The sequence below is a fragment of the Lepidochelys kempii genome, chromosome 14 (assembly GCF_965140265.1).
Source record: "Lepidochelys kempii isolate rLepKem1 chromosome 14, rLepKem1.hap2, whole genome shotgun sequence".
In the NCBI taxonomy this organism is placed as follows: Eukaryota; Metazoa; Chordata; order Testudines; family Cheloniidae; genus Lepidochelys; species Lepidochelys kempii.
The window spans coordinates 13,223,858-13,244,523 of NC_133269.1; the positions used below are offsets into that span (position 1 = coordinate 13,223,858).

The following is a 20,666-nucleotide window of genomic DNA, read 5'->3' on the forward strand; positions in this document are numbered from 1 at the left end:
CCGCGGTCTCGCTAACCGCCCCTGGGGCCTGTCAGGGCTTGGGCCTCTCAGTCACATAGGCCTCATCCCCGGCCTTGCTCGCTGGCGGGCGGTGCTGTCTTTGTGGCGAGGGTCTCGCTGAGCTGTCTCTCTCCCATGCACCCCGATGCGGAGGGTGGCAGTAAATGTGCTCAGAGCGCCCTCCGCGTGCAGAGAGCCCTTCACATTGCAGTGCCTCTCTCTGAGACAGGCCACCGCGTCGGCCGTCCATCCTGCTATGGAAAGACACCTCCTCCGCCATGCAGGCCAGGGCTTCGCGGTGCCCTCCAACAGCGAGATCGGCGCAGAGGTTATCATAGAATCATAGAATATCAGGGCTGGAAGAGACCTCAGGAGGTCATCTAGTCCAACCCCCTGCTCAAAGCAGGACCAATCCCCAATTTTTGCCCCAGGTCCCTAAACGGCCCCCTCAAGGATTGAACTCAGAGCCCTGGGTTTAGCAGGCCAATGCTCAAACCACTGTGCTATCCCTCCGCCCACAAAACGGTCCCTTCAAGGATTGAACTCACAACCCTGGGTTTAGCAGGCCAATGCTCAAACCACTTGTATGGAATCTTGGTGGAGCTAGTCAATGCCAAGCCTACATCCCCCAGCTGGGAGCGGCTTACCTCAGGTAGCTGCATGGAGGTACCACTGACTGTGCCTTGTCTCCACTCTGGTCTGGTCTACGCTAGGAACTTACATCGGCACAGCTACGTCACTCAGGGGTGTGAAAATCCACACCAGAGAGATGCAGCTGTACCGACCTAACCCCTGGGTAGACAGCGCTAGGTTGACCTAGCTACCACCTCTCGGGTCTGGTCTACACTAGACTTACATCAGCATAACTACATCACTCAGGGGTGTGAAAAATCCAAACCCCGAGCGACATAGTTATACTGACCTAACCCCAGGTTTAGACAGTGCTATGTCGGCGGAGAGCTTGTCCCATCAACATAGCTGTCGCCTCTCAGGGAGATGGATTACTACACTGACAGGAGAGCTCTCTCCCGTCGGCATAGAGTGTCTTCATTAAAGTCCTACAGTGGCACAGTTGTGCCTATGCAGCATTGTAAGTGTAGACCTGCTCTCAGGGCGGTGAATTACCTATGCTGATGGGAGAAACCGTCCCGTTGGCGTAGGTAGGGTCTGTACTTAAGCACTCGAGCAGTGGTGCAGCTGCACTGCTGTAGCATTTTAAGTGTAGACATACCCTCACTCCTGTTAACTGTCTCAATGTCAAGTCACAGGTGGTTTTGCAGAAAAGGCACAGTCACGCTGTTGGGAGACATTGTTGCACCACCGCAACACAACTAGACTTGGCACCTCTGAGGTCACAAAAACAGGACATCCCTGAGCTGGATTTGGGAAGGGGAGCACAGAACGAGGGAAAGGAGATGGTTCCTGGGAGGGAGCGGGCCCTCCTGGGCAGGGTGAGGAATGGGCGTTGGGGAGCTGATGTCATGAGCTCTTTTTTCTGCTCTCAGCAGCTTGTTGGTCAGGTAGAAAACAGCAGCTGTGGCTTAAGGGCTCCTGCTGGGGAGCCAGCGGAGCAGCCTGGCGGGAGGAGGAGTAGCATTAGCACCATGGAGGAGGAAGAAGATGTAGTAGCCTCAGATGTGACTCAGATGGCAAAACCCAGGACTTTAAATGTCCTAGGAGGACTTACAGATTTCCTAGGACACCATCTGAAAAAAAGGTCTGATCCTAGGAAAACCTGAAAAGGTAGCAACCCTAACCAGAACACAGTGAAGAGATGTGTCACTGCAGAGCAATGAGGTGCTGTGGTCTCATGTGAGGCCACAGTGACATGGCACAGCATTGAGAGATGTCACTGGCTTCAGATATCATTGTCTCTTAGACATATCCATCACTGTGATGTTGATTATTTATAATTATTACATAATAATTGAGCATCAATATTATGTTCATCGTTGCATCAACACATCTGTCCTGATCAATGGTTAAAATAGAGCAAATCAGGAAGAGGCTCTTTCATCAAGGAGGAAGGGGGAGATATGGAGGGAGTGCTGTGTACAAAAATCAGGGGGAGGAAGAGATGCTCCTCTCTAGTTTTAGGAAAGGAGGGGGAGTTGTGCTGTCCTCCACTACTTCTTTCTTTAAACCCTAGTCCTGACCTTGCCCTCAGAGTCACATTAATGCTGCCTTGTCCAATAGGAGAACTGGACAAGAACTGTCTCATTGATTACAGAAGCCTGGCATAACTTTACAACTGTTGGACTGTGTCAGGTACTGTATGTCCTAGAGTGTAATAGAAGTTTGCTTATATATTTTTAAAATTCCTTTTTGTTTTGCTTTCAAAATTCCCTTATAGTGTTTGCAATCCAAACATTGCAGCCTGATGCTAATGCATGAGAACCAAAAAGTGACACTGAGAAACATGTAAAAAATGACTGTAGTCTATTTTAATGTTTCAAGTTGGATGAAGTGCAAAAAGTAAATACACATAATAAATGATATAATGTGAGATAGACAGTTACTATTATTTAATTAAATCTAAAATATTAGGTGTGATTCTGCTCTCGCGCTAGTGTATGCTGGGAGCACCTCCTCTAAAGTCAGTGTACTTACCAATATGAACTTAATGTAAAATCATAAGAATTAGGTCCATTACTCAAAACAGTGGTAAAAAAAGTTGTTTTTTAAAAATAAGATTTTTACGTGGATTGTGGATTCTCCATGTTTTGTAAAAAAGGTGGCTCTACTGATTTAATTAATTACTAGTCACATAGGCCCTGATTCTCTAAAGAGAATTACATCAGTAGACCCCCTGCACTTGCACAAAACCCTGTTGAAATCACTGGGGTGTGTGCAGGCCCAGGGGTCTGTTCCCACAGTTTTTCTTTCAGGATCAGGGCCATAGACACTTTATTTTTACACTATCAGACATTACAGAACAAGTTATTTTAAATAGCTCTAAGTAATTGTTACAATCATGTAATTACTTACTTGAATAATTCTTACTAATGTTGAGATCCCATTACTTCAGTGAAACTATTTGCATGAGTAAGAATTAGGCCATTAAGTCTTTGAGTTTATTTTAGACTAAAGGCCAGATTCTGGCCCCCAATACAGCACCTTTGTGCTGGTCCTGTGGCCCAAAATTGCTTTAAAGGTGCTCTAGCTCAGCGTAGGTGTTATGAATTTTACTGGCACGTAGGACTCCCCAGATGCCATGATACAGCTGCTGCAGGTCAGCTGGATCTGAAGATGGAGTCCTAAGTGTGTATTTTAACTTGTGTTCTATAATAAGATAGTTGTGAAATAGTGTTTTTCTCACCCATGTCTCTCATTATTTGGCTTAGAATGAATAAAGAAAATTAGCACAATAGTAAAAACAATGTGAATTGGTGGAATCAATTGTGGCCCCAATCCTACAAATTGTTTTGCTGGATGGACCCATGTTCCCCACATGGAGACTTCACTTGATTTCAGTGGGGTTACACATATGGTGCTGAGCTACCTAGGCAGAACAACTTGCAGTTTGGGGTTGTAGGAATAAATAATGTTTGGTAGAAGATATTGTACATTCGAAATTCTTTGTATATTAAGCAATAATTCATTTTAGTTGAATAAAAGTAATCAAGTAGGAGCCTGAATATATCTGATGAATCATACAGCAAACAGGACAGCTACAACCAGGAATTGCATGCAAGGCTGTTGGTAGGAACTAAATATCTAGGTCAGAGAGTTGTCACAGATAATAGAGTCCCCCTGAGAAGAGTTTAGGAAACAGCAACAATCTAGAGATACTGTACTATGCAGTTGTCTTTAATGTTCTTCTGAAACGTGTGACTCTATCTGATTTAAACGTAACAGACAGAAAGTAATCAATATATGAATTTAAAATTAAAAGAATAAGAGACACCTCTTGTTATGCAGGGTTAATTTTATCTTTGACTTGCTGCTCAGTATGTTAGCTTTATAAAATGTTAAATCACCTTCGGTTGGCAGCTGCTTAACAATAAAGTGACCTTAGAGAGATGACAACTTTTATAGAGGAGAAAGAACTCCAGGAGAGACTGAGAGAAGCAGCTGCTTTGGGAGACATTGGGGAGGTCCAAAGACTGGTGGAATTCGGAGTGAATGTCAACTCTCAAAATGAAATCAACGGCTGGTAAGCCTTTAACAGGAATGAATTACGTGTATTTTTAAAGGTTAATAAAACTGACAATTTCAGATACTGAGAAGAACATTTTAAGAGCCTTTTATTCTTTGTCTGCTAATGATATGGTGGATGTTATATATGTTTTTCATATGAAATATATTAATGCAAGGCTATCCAGTTTTGACAGTTTGAATTCAGAATGTAATTTAAATGTCCTATTTAAACCCATTGCCTAATCCTCCCTCACTAGAGATGCTTTAAAATTATTTTAAAAGGAGGAAGTAATGGTACTGTTGATAATTGCTGTTCTGAGCTTACATTATTTTGTTTCAGAAGTTTTGATCCTTGGTCTCTGATTTTCTATTAGTTCAATGTGTTGCCACCTTCTATTACTTATACTGATGGGATTAGGAAAGCTGGCTGCACAAACACAGCACAGTAAAATAACATTCAGAAGGTAAACCTCAGACTGGCCAAGCTCGCTCATTTTTAGAGAGGCTTATTCTGGATTACTTTTAAGGCAGCTTTTAAAATAACTTCCTGTTATGAGAAAAGATCTTGCAATGTGTTTCAGTGAGATACATAAAGCCTCACAGATTTTTTTTGTTTTGACATTTCATTCAAATACCACTTGACAACCCTAAATCCTGAAACTCTTCTATAATGAACCATTCCCAGACTAGTCATAAAAATGTTGTTTTTTAAACATGATTTTAACAATTCAGGCATTCTTGAAGATTGTTTTACCTGGATTAGATTCAGTTTATATCTTTATGTGAATTACTGAGCTGTGCTTACATGAGTGAAAATAGGAAGTATGAAACAGAAAGGACAATAAACTAGAATTTTAAAAACTAAGGGCCTAATTTTCAGAAGTGCCAAGTTCCCACGACAGCTGTTACAGTCAGTGGGGGCTGTCGCTGTTCAGCACTTGTGATAATCAAGCCTTCTATGATTTGCTTTCTTTCTTTGTTAAGGAGTAGAAGTATGTAGTGATTTTTCTCCCATTTCACTTTCTCATTATTTCCATATGCATAATAAACTGCTGCTCATTACCAAATCAGTTTGTTCAAAAAACTGGCATTAAGACAATAAACCAAAATCTGGCATAAAATATATTTTTTAAAAATTGCTTCTTGTTCTGTACTTTAGCTATAATCGTGTCTTCCATATCTTTTGAGTCTGTGTGCAGAAGCTGCATCTCTGGAATGGGTCTCATGTATAGGTCTGATCCTGAGAAGTGCTGAATACTTGCAGCTGCTATTGACATAAATGGGATTTGTGGGTGCGCAATATCTCTCTGTATTAGACTGCATGAAATCCTCGTGAAATGGTCAGAATAAAACCCTAAATTAGGCCAGAGTTGCTGAGGTTTACATACAGTTGGAGAAAATAGTGGTTGCAATTGTGCACCGTATCCATGCACTTGTGCAGAGCTTTGATGTTGTCATTGGGGCTCAACATGGGCACAAGAGTGTATCTGTGGAGTTCTCAGTACAGGCTCATAATTTAAAGTGGAAGCTGTGTGAATCTAAGCATTTATATCAAACATCTCCTTAGTACCTGAAGCTTTGTATTGGTACCTATTTTTTGGCCCACACCCATCACAGTGTGCCCACACCCATCACATCAGCCCACACCCATCACATCAGCCACACTATCAGAGGCTCGTTCGCCTGCACATCTACCGATGTGATATATGCCATCATGTGCCAGCAATGCCCCTCTGCCATGTACATTGGCCAAACTGGACACTCTCTACGTAAAAGAATAAATGGACGCAAATCAGACGTCAAGAATTATAACATTAAAAAACCAGTTGGAGAACACTTCAGTCACTTTGGTCACTCGATCACAGACCTAAAAGTGGCAATTCTTCAACAAAAAAACTTCAAAAACAGACTCCAATGAGAGACTGCTGAATTGGAATTAATTTGCAAACTGGACACAATTAACTTAGGTTTGAATAAAGACTGGGAGTGGATGGATCATTACACAAAGTAAAACTATTTTCCCATGTTTATTCCCTCCACCCCTACTGTTCCTCAGACGTTCTTGTCAACTGCTGGAAATGGCCCACCTTTTGATTATCACTACAAAAGGTTCCCCCCCCCCCGCCCTCCTGCTGGTAATAGCTCACCTTACCTGATCACTCTCCTTACAGTGTGTATGGTAACACCCACTGTTCCATGTTCTCTGTGTATATAAATCTCCCCACTGTATTTTCCACTGAATTCATCTGATGAAGTGAGCTGTAGCTCACGAGAGCTTATGCTCAAATAAATTTGTTAGTCTCTAAGGTGCCACAAGTACTCCTTTTCTTTTTGCGGATACAGACTAACACGGCTGCTACTCTGAAACCACAAAGCCTGGTGACTTTGTCAGAATTTTACTTCTGAACTCAAAGTGACATGCAGGGGGCTTGAATTCAAACTAAGAAAAGGTTTTGCACCAAGTCCAAAGAAACAAAACAGCCAGAGCTTCACAGACCTCTTCTCAGATGCCATGGGATTTTTGTTGTAAATAATATAGGAGTTCTTTCTGTTGAGTTATAACAATTATTTCAGCACTCTTAAAAATAGTGGCTTTTACCTCAAATGCATAGTCCAGTCGTGGAATACAGTACTTTACAATAACTGTCATGTCTTATGGCATTGTCTCCAGCTGAAAGCAGATGATTTGCAGTTAAATTCCTGTGAAAAGAAGGAAGTTATGGTGGGGGACATATCTTAGTCTTATCTAACTATCTTGAAAACTCCTATCTGTGCTGCTTTTATGTTTTTCCATCTTGTACCCATTCAGAGCAACCCCCCTCCCACCCCAAACATTAGTATATTAACACATTCTGGATATGAAGTTAAGCACACAAAATCAGGAAATTTTAAAATGATGGTCCTTGCATTGTAATGTAACTTTTATGATTCTTTACATTAAATATATATATTGAGGCATACATCTAACAACATATGCTTAACATTGGGGCTATGGTGATACAAATAATAAATAATGTAGATACAAGGGAGCTGAGTCACAGACACTTGTTGTGCAACCTCCCCTTTCTGGCTTATCCATTGGGTTTTTTGATTGTTTGTTTTTTTAAAAAATGCCAGGTATTTCACAACCCTGACTCAGACACCTTTATGGGAAAGCAGCAGCAGCTGTTCAATGCAGCAGGGATGGAGGGATTAAAATTAAAAGTCCAGATCCCCAAAACTCTGCTTTTGAAAACATGACTGCTTTTTTCTAGATCTCTAAAAGGGAGCTGAACTCTTTTGAAAATCTTGTCCCAGTTGTGGATGGTGAGCATTTTTGAAAATCTGGCTCTTAACATTTCATATGGAGACTTATTCCGATTGCAGACAACACTGTAACATTTTGATTTTCACTCTTGGAATTTTTGTACAAGAACTAATTTTTGTACAGGATTTCCATTTCTCAGTGAGTTATCCATCAATTTCATCACATTTCTGTCTGAAATTTTTTCGTTTATCTACTATTGTTACAAGTAGCTCCTAAAATTACTACAACTAAAAGAGATTAAAGGGGGGGAAATTCTCTATTTCGTTTTCAGTTTACATTGTGCATTTGACATCACTTTGTGTTTAGTCATCTTTGACGGTTGTTTTTCTGGGACTTTGAAACAGCAATAGGATAAAAAATGTTTTAAAAATGGGACAATAGAATAAAATTACTAAAATTGGCAAGTGATAAGTGTAGTTCTAGCAACTGTCTTTAACACAATTTTGAATTGAAAAAAATATTTAAAATAGGTGAACCTACTCAGGAACAAAAATTTGAGAATATTGTGTGGTTTTATAAAATATACACCAAAGATAACCAAATGATACTTGTTAAGACAGGCCCTAACTTGCTTCTATATAACCTTTGATAGGGACTAATTTTTGATATAATTAAAAAAATACCCCACATTTGTTTTAACAGCTGTTATTTCTCCTAAAAAGAAACATTGCAAAGCACATCTGAATGACAAATGATAATTGAAAAATACTCATCAAGAGAGGTAGTGTGGGCTAATGAATGGGCAATGGGCTGGGAGACAAGAAATCAAGGTTTTGTTCCTGGCTCTACGACTGCTTGTGACCTTGCACAACTCATTTCACCCCTCTGGGTTTCCATTTCTTTTCCCATCCTTTGGCTGTCTTTTCTGTTTAGATTGTAAACCTTTTGAAGGAGGGACCTTTTGTCTCTTATTATATGTATGTATATTGTCTAGCACAATCAGGCCCCAGTCTCATCTGGGGACGCTAGGCACTACTGTAATATATATATATATATATATAATTATTACAGTAGTGGGTTTTTTAATCTGGGCCCCAGTTCTACACAACAGCACTTACTACAGTGAGTAATCCTATTGCCTTGTATTCTGTGGGGCTTCTTCCACAAAGAAATACTAAACCCAGTGATAAGAATTTGCACAATTAGGCCCTTTGTTTCTTGCAGGATAGTCTTAATCATACTGGCATATAAAACAAGCAAGATTCTGTGTGTACTTTGCTTTCTCTTGCTTTAATTAGTCTGATTCTCACATGCATGCATCAGGTTTTATAGCTACTCTACTATTTCCTCCCATCAGACCCTTCTTCAGGAGTAAACAAAACCAACCAACCAAACAAAAAAACCAACAAGAGCAAAAACTCTTGATGTGTCAGAGGTGGTGCTGTTTGGCAGAACACAACGTAGTCTAAATTTTAAAGTCAGACAGGTGTGACCACACCTTTTCCTTAAAAAACAAATGCTTCCTGGAGAAGGACTTTGGACTGAAATGAATCTTTTTAACCACATAAGTTTTCTAAGAGATTTTACACCACTTCTTTCTCACTCTTCTTGTATGTAACTCTAAACTCCTAAGATTCAACATCTTTTCCTCTCCTTGCTGTTAGTCTGGGGAAGGATTAAGAGTTTTCATGCAGTTTAAAGAACAGCATTGGGAAGGGTGGTGGAGAAACAGCACTAGAAAATCTTTGAAACTAGGGTACTGCTTTTAAGCTGTGAGATAGTGCTTTGCGGGGAAAATGGGATGGGCCATACAGTTTTTGCATATTATAACATGCAGACACATTGTAAAATCTTATAAACATCAGGGAGACTGACCCTCCCCTACATTTCTTCAGGGGATCAACTCTGGGGATTTCTCTAAAGAACAACCACTCTCCAGGAAAATGTGCCTTTTGCCTGAACCAAAACCACAGACCTTCTCTGTGGGTGAATTCTTTCCTTCACCAAAATCTCTGTATGAAGTAGGGGTATGTTTTTTGGAGTATATTTTTTCTCCCTTGCCAGTATCTGAGAATTTCTTTCTTGCGGTTGTTATGCTGACAAATCCTATATTCCTTACTAGGGGTTTTGCCTGAGTAAGAATGCCAGGATCAGGATCTGACTCTAATTGCATTATTCACTATCTCTGTAAAGCCACTAGGACTACAGTTTATATGAAAGTTGTAATGGAGAAAAGTGTTGAAATTGATCCCCTAAAAAGTTAGAGTTCTGCAAAGGTATTTATTGGGAATTTACCAGTGTTTGTGTCAGTGTGATAATTTGGTGAAAACCAGTGTAATACGAAAACTCAGTTCTTTTGGTTGTAAGGTACTGCGAAATGTCCTGGTGAGGAGTTATTTCAGAAAATAAAGATTATTCTAGTCAGCTCTGTTTTGAGATTTAATCAAATTGAAATCAGTTTGGTTTTCTAAAGATCTTTGCTCAGGAACTAGTCTGTTTCATTTTGGTTGGAGTGGTGCAGAGAAAAAAATTCTTTTTCTTTTGATTAACAAAATTAAACCTATTTCTATGAATTTAAATGATCACTTGAAATATGGTTCTGCTGTTAAGCTTATAATATATTCTGTCATCTTATTTTGAAAAAACAAATGTAAAAAGATACAGAAGGGTGACAGCTATTTTATATTTTTGAAATTAGTTTTAGCTTTTAAAAGCTAAAAGTGAGAGATTTAGTTAAACTTTAAAGCAAAAACCATCTGCTGTTGTCAAAAATAGTAACGTTGGTGGTAAAGGCATTACTGCAGGGAAAAACTATCAGCAGGTGTCACTGCAGACTACAAAAAATGTTCAAAGAATATATCTCAGCTTGGTAATGTATATTAGAAATGAATGTTGTTCTTTTTGGGGAAAGCTAGGCCTTGGCTTTTTTATACACAGTGGTATGAATAAAACTAATCTCTGGTAGCATGTTTATTTCATATAACACCAACATTTTCCTTGTGCAGGACTTGTTTGCACTGGGCATGCAAACGGAACCATGCTCAAGTGGTGTCTTATCTGATAGAGTCTGGTGCTGATAAGGAGATTCTCACAAGTAAAGGAGAAATGCCAGCCCAGTTAACCTCAAAGAGAGAGATTAGGAAAACATTGGGAGGTAAGTTTATTGGTTAATATAATAACTTTGAAGACTTGGTAATGACCAATTCTAATAATTATGGTCATGCTTTTGCGCGGGTGCTGAATCTGTATTTAAAAGCTTACAATTCTGTGGCAAAAAGAAAAGGAGTACTTGTGGCACAACCTTCATCTGATGAAGTGAGCTGTAGCTCACGAAAGCTTATGCTCAAATAAATTGGTTAGTCTCTAAGGTGCCACAAGTCCTCCTTTTCTTTTTGCGGATACAGACTAACACGGCTGCTACTCTGAATTCTGTGGCAGTAATTCCCATTTGGCCTTCAGAGTCTTTACTGAGAAAGAAACCACAACTTCAGGAATGTTGGTTCCATGGGCTTTTATGGTGACAATTTTTTTTTGTATGTGGGAGGGAAAAAAGCTTAATTTTGAAAAATTAAACTGTCATAGAACATGTTCACTACAAACATTTGCGGCTTGATACATATTTTCAAATGGAGATAAGGGGAGGGAAATCTTACTTTTATATATATATATATATATATATATATATGTATATAAAAATATATAAAGCCTTTAGTGTATATGACTGATAATTCCATAAAATATCAGGAAGCTTATTTAAGGGGTTAACTGCATTGATCTCAATTGAAGATTCGTATTTTATTCCATAAAAGTATAGTGATAGAGTAGCAGCCCCAAGGGATCCATTGGTATATTGTGCTTGTAACTGTCAAAGTAACAATGTTGCTACTAAACATGCGAATTAGTTTGAAGCCTGTTCAGAATCTTTAAGTTTTTCCTACCTTTTGCACTCCTTTCTTTCTGATTTCTGCCTTTGTTAATATCTATCTGCTGTTGAGTCAGTAGTTCTTTCAGTTCTAAATATATTGTATACTTTTCCCCCCCACCCACTCTTTTGGTATCCACAGCAAACCTGAAAATCTACTGCCCTCCATTTATTCCTCTGGTTTATGTCCATTATGAAGACAATGAAGTTATGTCAGCTGAGAATATGGCACAAAATATTGGCCACAGGACATTTTTCTTAAAAGATGGCAGATTCTATATCAAGTCCAAGTGTGTAGGGGGAAAGTAGAGGTGTTTGTGGAGTATCTTAGTCACACAAGCTTTGTTTTTATGGAACCCCTTAGCACAGTTATGTGAACTGTACATAGAGCTTTAGAGCTCTTTGTTTTGTTTTATAACCTCTGTGTGAGTGTGTGTAAATAGTCTGAATCTAAAAACCACGATGTACTAGGACAATTTTAGTTCTCCTTAACCAGTTATAACTAATTTTGTTCACTGGACATTTTTTTCTTTCCTCTATAGTGGAAGACGAACTTGCAGATTTGAAGCAAGACTCAGACTTGCCAATTGTCCCGAATTATTTGGCTAATCCACCTTTCCCTTATGTTTATAACACAATGAGTAACAGCATTCCAGACCCTTCCACTGGCTCGCTGAATGGAAATTTCCCCATACCCTTAGAATTGCAAGCTGTAGATTATCCCACTTCATTACCTCGAGTCAAAGCATGCACTTCTGCAACATCACAACATGCAAATGCTGCTTCTGCAGTGGCTGATAATGAAGATATGTCGACATCTCCTGGAGCCTGTACCATGCCAGAATGCCCAAAGCCTGTAGTCCAGAATGGTCCCTTTCACCAGGCATCTGTGCCTGAGAGCAGAAGTTTCCCTTCTCCAGCTGCATCTAAACAGCCTGTATCTCAGCAACAGAATGGCTCATGTATGGGGCCTATGCCAACATTTCAGCCATTTTTCTTCCCTGGAGCTTTCCCATTTAATATGCAAGGTAACATTAAATTATTATTACAAATTTTAAAAATTAATTTTACTATTCCTTTTTTGCTCTGTTCTTCCTGGAAGCGGTCATGTTGGAGAATGAAAATAGACTAGTCAATGTTATTCATGTCTATAGTACTTCTCTAGTCTTTCACTTTCATGTTCTTATGCATGAGGCATGATTCCATGTTTGTGTCTCAGGCATTTCAGGGAATGTTTAAAAAAATTGTATCCACTGGAATTTTTAATACAAATATCAATGAAAACATGTCTTACTCATCTAAGGTTTTGTAAAAACATACAGATGCGAGGGTAGTCTAACACCATAACTGTGGTACAGAACTCTAGACTCTAATACAAAACACAGACCTATGTCCAATTAATTTGAAAGAGAAGCTTTGTTAGCTCAGCTTGTACAGGTAGCTGACCACTTAAATGTACAGAGAGGAAGTATTATTTATCATTCCTTGGGGTTAATATTATATATATTTAGTAAAATCACCCCATCAGTTCAGTGTAGCCAGTTCTGGAATTGCAGTTAAAAGGTCCAGACCTCTATTTGAATGGGAGCTGTGAGAAGATCCATATGAATTTTAATGTGCGATCACCAAAAACAGAGCACTGAGTTATGCAATATTGGATTGCTCAGAAAATTGGTAATAGAAGATAAAAATGTTGCCAGATGAAATTCAGTTCAGAGCAGTAGGAAGTAGGTTTTTTACCCATGAAAGCTTATGCCCAAATAAATCTGTTAGTCTTTAAGGTGCCACCGGACTCCTCGTTGTTCAGAGCAGTAGTAACTCAATTATACTATAATTTTATAAGTAATATTGTCTGTATTTGATTATTATGGGTGTCTATTGGCCTATATAAAATAAACTTGACTATCTCAGATCAGTTCCTAATGGGACTCCACAGAAACAGCTACAAATGGTACCTTTGCAGTAGCTTCTCTGTGAAGGAATGAAAAACATGGAGGCTGAGCTACCTCCTCTCCTCTAGAAGTTGTCCTTTCAGACATGGTGGTTGTGGGAAGTTGATGAGTTATGTGGAAGCTTACATGGCCAGTGCCTGTGCTGTTCTTGTCCTGAATAGGATTCCAGTCTCCAGAGCTCGGAATTCAGCTCTTTTCACCTACCTTCGCATTAAATACAAATAAATCAAAAGTAATGAATGAAATGATTTTAGGGTAACATTTTGAGATTTATTATTATTATTGATGTAATGAAGTCACATTTATTTTTTTCCAGTTCTTATTTAGATGATCGTGCATATTTATATGTATATAGGTATTAATGTCTGTATGTTTATCTTTTACTAGAACTGGTGCTTAAGGTGAGAATTCAGAACCTTACTCTTAGAGAGAATGACTTCATTGAAATTGAACTGGACAGACAAGAACTAACATATAAGGAACTGCTCAGAGTGAGTTGCAGTGAACTGGGTATTAATCCAGAACATGTAGAGAAGATTCGAAAATTACCAAATACAGTATTAAGAAAGGTAAGAACCTTCAGCTTTAAGCAAAAGTTATTTTTATTGCTGTTGTGGACATCATTAAAAATGCATCATTCATCCCTCAAGCAACCTGCAATATTCCTTATGTCTTTGAATATGAGATTTGGCTTACTGCTATTGTTGCAAAGTGGCAAACGTCGTGTTTTTAACGGTGTTCCTTGTCTTAGAGAAATATAGTAGATCCATAACCAGTAATTAACTTTCTTATAATCCCCTGGCCATGGAATAAGTGGGCTGTCATTGAATGTTTCAGAATCTATAGAAGAAGAATAAAACTTCTCAGTCAGATGCATACAAGACTGGTGGGAGTGCATCTGATGGTCAGATCAGCCAATCATGCATAGCTATGGCATAGTTTGGGCCTGCAGCACTGAAGAAAGAAGCAGAGTTTGGATGGAGGATAAGAGACCATCCAAGGGGCTGGGACAAGGGAGGCACTTGGCTATAACTGTACTGTCAGTTACTCTACTGTTTAACATAATGTAAAAAGACATTAAGGAGAAGTCTTTGTATTTTATATGCCTTTCTTCCTCCTTTCCCTCCATCCACAAGTTAGGTCTAGGGGACAGAGCAGAAGAGTAGAAATCAGATCTGCATTCTGGTTCCCAGTCTGACTCCTTGTGTGACCTTGGGCAAGTCAATGAACTTTTCTGTGCATCAAGATAAGAGGGGGATTGTAGTAGTTGGGTAATTCAGAGGGTTGTGGTGTTTGTAAAGTGCTTGGAGATCCTCATATGACACCCTAAAATCAAGATATTCAACTTTACAGAATTACCTAATTTGCCTTCCAATCTTCAATTCATGTTTCCTAAACTAGAGGGTTGTTTTGACTGCAAAGTATCACAGATCCTGGGTCCTACAGTTAATGGTCCCCATCAGCATATTTCTCAGTTTGGGACTGATCCATGATCAACCCTTGCACTCACTGATAACACTATATTGCAAATATTGTGTTGAACAGTATTCTTTCATATTGGGAGGTTACAGTCAGAGCATCAACTATAGCTGAATTGCCTTGTTTTATTGACATCACCTTACTTCTGTGCTTTGAAAGACCTGCACTGATTTTACCTATACAATACTTGTAAGCCACTGAGAGTTGTGTGGTTAAATAAATCCTCAAGCAACTCTTTAAACCTTTATTTATACTGGATTTTTTTTTTTTGGAAATAGGTTCCTCTCTGTAAATTGTACAGTGGAACATCTTATTAAATGAGAGTGCTTTGTTTGGGCTGCTGCCATTTTTCCTATTTAATAAAATAAGCTCTAAACCCTTAACTTCTTGATGGCTTTCCTGCACTGACATTCTGTACTGTGTGACTTATATTTAACTATGTTCAGAAATTCAGTGTAATAACATACCCCATGACATACTGTCATGAATGGTTGAAAGGTTTATGATACCGAGGTGAGCCTTACTAATCTAATTAAACTTTAAACATTCCTTTTAAAAAGCAACTAAATTATAGGGAAAACGTTCTCAATTAGGAACAGTTTGTGCAGTCCTTACACAGGCAAATGTCCCATTGAAGGCAATGGGACATGCCTGCATAATACATGGAAGACTTGGACTTTTTGTATCTGTTTTCCTAGTTCACTAGTGACCCTTCCTTCACCCTCAAATCCTTAGGACATTGTTGGCGTCAAATGGTGGAGCTAATCTGATTAGTGCTAGATTAACAGACTTCAGTGGACCGTACCTGCATCCAATATAAGAAGACATTCTGACTCTTTACTTTTAAAGATTCATTTCTTGGGTTGCAAAGGAATAAGTAGTTCCAAAATATGCTAGCTAAGTCTGATTGTTCAAAGTGTCCTCTGTAAGAGTGTCGCTAATTCTTAGGCATTTTTGTCAGCAAAACTGGAGGACACTTGTTTTCTGAGATTTCAAAAAATTTAATTCTTAGTGCTTAATTCTAGTGACAAAGTATGGCCACTCAGGGGATCAGAGCCTGATCGCTTACTTACTGTTTGCGACTGCCTTCTTTTACTCTCTCTGACTTGCTTCAGCTAGGTCAGGAATTGGGGTGGTCGGTGTGCTGCTCCAGAAGAAGCTGGCTTCAGGGCCCCTTGGAGAGGAGGCATGGATCAATGTGAGAGGTTTTTAATGGGTTGGGGAGAAAGAAAGAAAGAAAGATTATTGGGGTGAGGGGTCCCAGAGGACCCTCTTCCAAGCTGTTTATAGATAGTATGCAATAGATCTTTAAAGCACATAATACAAGCTTTAATTCCACTAATAATTTTCACTCCCTGTCAGTAATATTGAAGAACTCCCTTGAACTATAAATCTTCCCTTCATCTGTTGGTAACCTTAATTTTTTGTACTTGTTTGGCACATTAGTCTACAGTTGATACTGCATGTTGGAAACAAAAAGAATTAGAATTTCTGAAGAAGGATTCGGCCAAACCCAAATCACACGACAATGAAGCCAAACAGACTGATCACAAAGGGGTCAACTGAGCTTATTAATACTGTGAACTTGTCTGAGGATCTCACTCCCATTTGTATACATTTAGTTAACTAAGGGCTTGTCTACACTGGCACTTCACAGCGCTGCAACTTTCTTGCTCAGAGGTGTTAAAAACACCCCCTTGAGCGCAGCAAGTTTCAGTGCTGTAAAGCGCGAGTGTAGACAGTGCACCAGAACTGGGAGCTGCGCCCCTTGTGGAGGTGGTTTTTTTAGAGTGCTGGAAGAGCTCTTTCCTAGCGCTCTGCTGTGACTACACAAGCCACCTTAAAACACTGCCACAGCAGCCCTTAAACGTTGCCAGTGTAGACTAGCCCTAGGCTCACAGCACTCCTGTGAGAGGCAAGATCTCTATCCATTTAACAGATCAGAACACAGAGGCAGAGAGCAGTAAAATGACTTTTTCAGAGTTACACAGTAGCAGAGCCAGGAGTCTCCAACTAGGAAACTTTCTCCCACTTAAAATAACTACATTTAAAAAAAAATGAAATCTAAAGTAAATAGAATGCTAAAGTAATGCAACATGCAATAGGAGTGCCTGCTTGATAGCTAGATAAGCAAAACGGAGTCAAACTGCTGGGTAAATACTTGCCCCCTGCTAGCATACATCTGTTTTATCCTCCTTAAATCTGCCTAACTGAACTCCTGTACAATATTTATTGTGGATGCTACTAACATACTGCATTTTTAATTTGTTTATTTAAGGACAAAGATGTTGCAAGACTTCAGGATTTCCAAGAACTAGAGCTGGTTCTAATAATCAACGACAATAACTTTCTGTTTAGAAATGCTGCATCTACACTGACTGAAAGGCCTTGTTACAACAAGAAAGCATCAAAGCTGACTTATTAACTATTTAAAGCAGCATCAAACAAAATATTTGTATCTTGTCTTTTAAGCAATGGATTCAATGTTCAAGCATTGAACTTATAAGGGCTAATATCCTGAAAAAATCTATTTTATTACTTTTGAGATAAAGTTGACATGTTCTGCACAGTTTCAGCCTACAGCTCATGTCAGACTAACTTGCTCTGATATGAAACTGTGCTTATGAAAAGAAAGCAATGGTGGAATTCTCAGTCTATTCATGTAGCTAGCATTCTGTTCCTTACCCAAAATAATCCTGACTTCAATCACTGTAGAGTTAGCAGCTCTCAAGGAAAGGCTTAAATTGTTCTAATAATTGTTAGCTATAAAATAGCAGAAGCACTTATGCTAAAGGACAGAACATGAATCCCATTTAGTGTTTGTACCAAATTACTTAATGTGCACAGACATCCCACTGTCATTAATAGGTGATACATGCGTGACGTGACAAGCAAACACACCCCTTTTTTAGGAGGAAAATGGAAGGATTGAAGTCTGTGGAAGAAGCACAAAACTCCATTTGTCTCATTTAAGTATTAAAAAGTTACTAATTAGATGTGGTTTCTTAAACTGCATTTATAAATATTTCTCAGGTTGAAGATAAAATATTACAGTTGTTACTCAAATTGTAAATATACCATTGACCAAAATAGCTAGGGTTTTTTAAATCTCATGGCTGCTTGTCAACACACGGTATTGAAATGTTTGGTAACAAACGGTCCACTCCCTCTCTCTTTTGTTGCTTCATGATCAAGAAGTTTCTCTAATGCTTCTTTAAAATGGCAGTTATTTTTCACTCCATGGACAAGTCAATGTGATTTCCATATGAGAAAGGAGCACAAATATTGCAGTTCCATTTTCCTCCAACTCATCCTTTCATGAACAAGATCAGTCCTTGAAACCGTAAATTTATTATGTAAAAAGGAAACTAATTAAATGCTTAGCATTTTAAAAAAATGGGATGACATTTGAATCTTGGGCTTTCTAGGCATTTTTTTTTCCTTTTTCAAAGACAACTATTTATGTTTCTGATTGCATGGTCACCTTTTCACATTCCTGCTAACTTAAATTCAGTATTATGCTCCTCTGCTATGAAATCCTGGAATAAATACATTGGAAAACATTAAAGTTGAGTAATCTGTTAAGGATTTTTTTATCCAGTTTATTCACTCTTTTTTTAATTTACAAAACCATCCTCTTTAGAAGAAAGGATCTAATCTGTTTACCTAGCTATAGAAGTATGTACTGTACTGAGAATTAGATGGATTAAAGCTCTAGATAACAGGGAGAACATAGTTGATTGCTGATTTGAACTCCCCACTATTAAGATTTTTTCTTAGTGCCTTTCTTTTCCAAAGAACCTAACTTCCTAACTCTTAGTTAATTGGATTTAAGCAGTACACATTAGCTTAGGGTTTATAAAATGGATAATATCAGTAGAACAGACTGTAACAAGATAAGTCTTTTCTCATGGCATAAATGTTAAAGTAGAGATGCGATGCAGCCTGATCCAGTGACAATCTGTTTCTTTTATACCAGCTTACTGATGTTGATCTAACCACTGTGATGGAAGTTTATATAGTAGAACAATTGCTCACCATACAATTACAGACCTGCATTCTTACTCACTGACAGAAGAGACTATTTTAGGCTTTTGCCATTCAGAAGCCATTTTTTCTGTAAAAGTACTGTAGTTTTTATGAATAAACTGGTATGCTGTACCAGTGAAAAGATCAGCCATTGGATTGACTGAATTCATTTGCTATACTGATGATTATATTACGCAGTTGCTGGTAGCTATCTATGCATTCAAAGGAATATTTTTATACTTTATATCTTATGCAATTTATAACTGAGCATATTAGCTTTGCTAACTGAATTAATTGGATAACTGTATCATGTGAACATTTTTGTGTATGACCATCAAGGATTCATTACCTTTGTGCATTGCTACATGAAAATGTTTAAGTATTATTTAAGTATTAAATGAATTGCTTGACTCTAGATTCTTGTTTCTATTTAAGTTGTATTCTTTTTATAATTAATAAATTATTATTTTTATGTTCTCAAACATGGACATAGAATTTTTCTTGAGAAAAAAAATTGCAACTTTTCTACTACATAAACTGCTTTCTGTGGTGGTTGGTGTAGTTGCATGAGTTAACTGTGATTAATCGACAGCCCTAGTACAGATTCCTACAGACTTCACCAGGCTTTCAATTGTTTGGTTCTATAAGTACAACTATTTGCAGGCCTTAGATTGGTGGGAGTAGAAAGGAATGTGATAGACCCTGATTCTGCAAGTTGTTCTGGCCTGCTGGCCCAATGAAGCTCCACCAAGGTACTAGAACAGGCTGCAGTATTGGGACTGCAGCATCCAATGCTCTTGCCCCAGGGATATTTACTTACACAGGTGAAACATTCCTTGATTACTTTATTTTTAATGGAGTCATCACAGAACATTATCAGTCTTCCCATTTTAAAACTGTGTTTCTGTATAGAAGACAGACACAGGTGTATTTTATATCACTGGTTTTACTTTACTAATGATAAACCAGAAAACAATACATGTTGGCTTGCGATACATACATTTCCTTGGCAGGATATTTGGCATTCTTTTAAGAAAAAATAAAAGCAGTTAATAAAATACTTTATGTATATATAAAATATTTTTTAAAATATAAAATTCATTTTTTCATCATTACGAGTGTGTAACAATTCACGTATCACAAGTTTAGTCTATTACAAAGACTGTTCTGTAAAATACAGTACATTCATGAGTCACTTTTGGGATGAGTCAGTCATTCAATGGTATAGAAGTCTTGCTAAGCTAGTCCAGCATCTTTAGCCATACTGTAGAAGACACCCCGGGATTCTATAAGGCTTGAAGGTGTATCAAATTCAGCTACTGTTCCTTTGTCTAGAACGAGAACCCTGTAAAAAACAAAAGCAGAAAACTGATATTGCAGAAGCTTTCCTTATAGGGAACTCAATTCCTTCAACCACAAAAATCAGGCATTTTTCCAAATCTTCTCTCCTTATGCTGAATCATTTTCACATGCTGCAACGCAACAGGCTAGACAGAACACCTCCGTGTGAGTTTATGCCTAATTTACAGAAGCACCAAACACCCACAGCCTCCAGAAAAGCCAGTCAGTACCTCAGCAATGAAGGCCATTCATTCCATGGTTTTACCAGTCTCCCAGTAGTAATAATCCATTTAAAAAACCTTTAACATGCAATAAATCTATCAAAGAACATTACACCCATTGCTGGTCACAACAGATCCATACAGGAGCTGGAGACGCCTCAAAGGGGTTGTGAGACTTGTGCAGTGGTGAGTTAACTAACACAGGACCTGCTCCTAATTAAGCCAATGGAAGCAGAATCAGGCCCACCTATTCAGTTATACTGTTCATAACCTGATTTGTAGGTCTAGAAGCATAACAGTGTGATAGTGAGAATTTCTGGTAATATTTTGATGTT

General features: G+C 38.5%; 2 protein-coding genes across 6 annotated transcripts in view; one reads left to right on the top strand and one right to left on the bottom strand.

The window, feature by feature from the left end:
- Window positions 1-15: 15 nt before the first annotated feature.
- ANKRD40 (ankyrin repeat domain 40) lies at window positions 16-19,177 on the top strand. Of its 3 annotated transcripts, XM_073311358.1 has the most exons (7): window positions 16-328; window positions 2,197-2,268; window positions 3,994-4,156; window positions 10,393-10,541; window positions 11,852-12,337; window positions 13,649-13,830; window positions 17,019-19,177. In XM_073311358.1, exons 3-7 carry the CDS (start codon window positions 4,023-4,025, stop codon window positions 17,163-17,165), a joined length of 1,098 nt encoding a protein of 365 aa, XP_073167459.1. In that variant the 5' UTR covers window positions 16-328; window positions 2,197-2,268; window positions 3,994-4,022; the 3' UTR covers window positions 17,166-19,177. The 3 variants fall into 3 exon arrangements, with proteins under 3 accessions (XP_073167459.1, XP_073167458.1, XP_073167457.1); XM_073311357.1 differs by lacking the exon at window positions 16-328 and having other exon boundaries at window positions 1,861-2,268; XM_073311356.1 differs by lacking the exons at window positions 16-328; window positions 2,197-2,268 and having other exon boundaries at window positions 3,587-4,156.
- Window positions 19,178-19,648: 471 nt separating this feature from the next.
- Window positions 19,649-20,666, bottom strand: part of ABCC3 (ATP binding cassette subfamily C member 3) — a 76,652-nt gene continuing 75,634 nt past the window's right edge. The window contains exon 30 of one of the 3 annotated variants that reach the window (XM_073311346.1): window positions 19,649-20,114. In XM_073311346.1, coding sequence (XP_073167447.1) covers window positions 20,006-20,114 — 109 coding nt within the window. In that variant the 3' untranslated portion in view covers window positions 19,649-20,005. The remainder of the gene's footprint in view (window positions 20,115-20,666) is intronic. The other 2 variants (XM_073311343.1, XM_073311345.1) reach the window with 2 other exon arrangements.

Bases quoted from the DNA above. Each gene is read 5' to 3' on its own strand.
- ANKRD40 (XM_073311358.1), top strand. From the start codon at position 4,023: ATGACAACTTTTATAGAGGAGAAAGAACTCCAGGAGAGACTGAGAGAA. The intron at 4,157-10,392 runs GTAAGCCTTTAA...TTCCTTGTGCAG, and splicing joins CAAAATGAAATCAACGGCTG to GACTTGTTTGCACTGGGCAT. The intron at 13,831-17,018 runs GTAAGAACCTTC...TGTTTATTTAAG, and splicing joins CAAATACAGTATTAAGAAAG to GACAAAGATGTTGCAAGACT.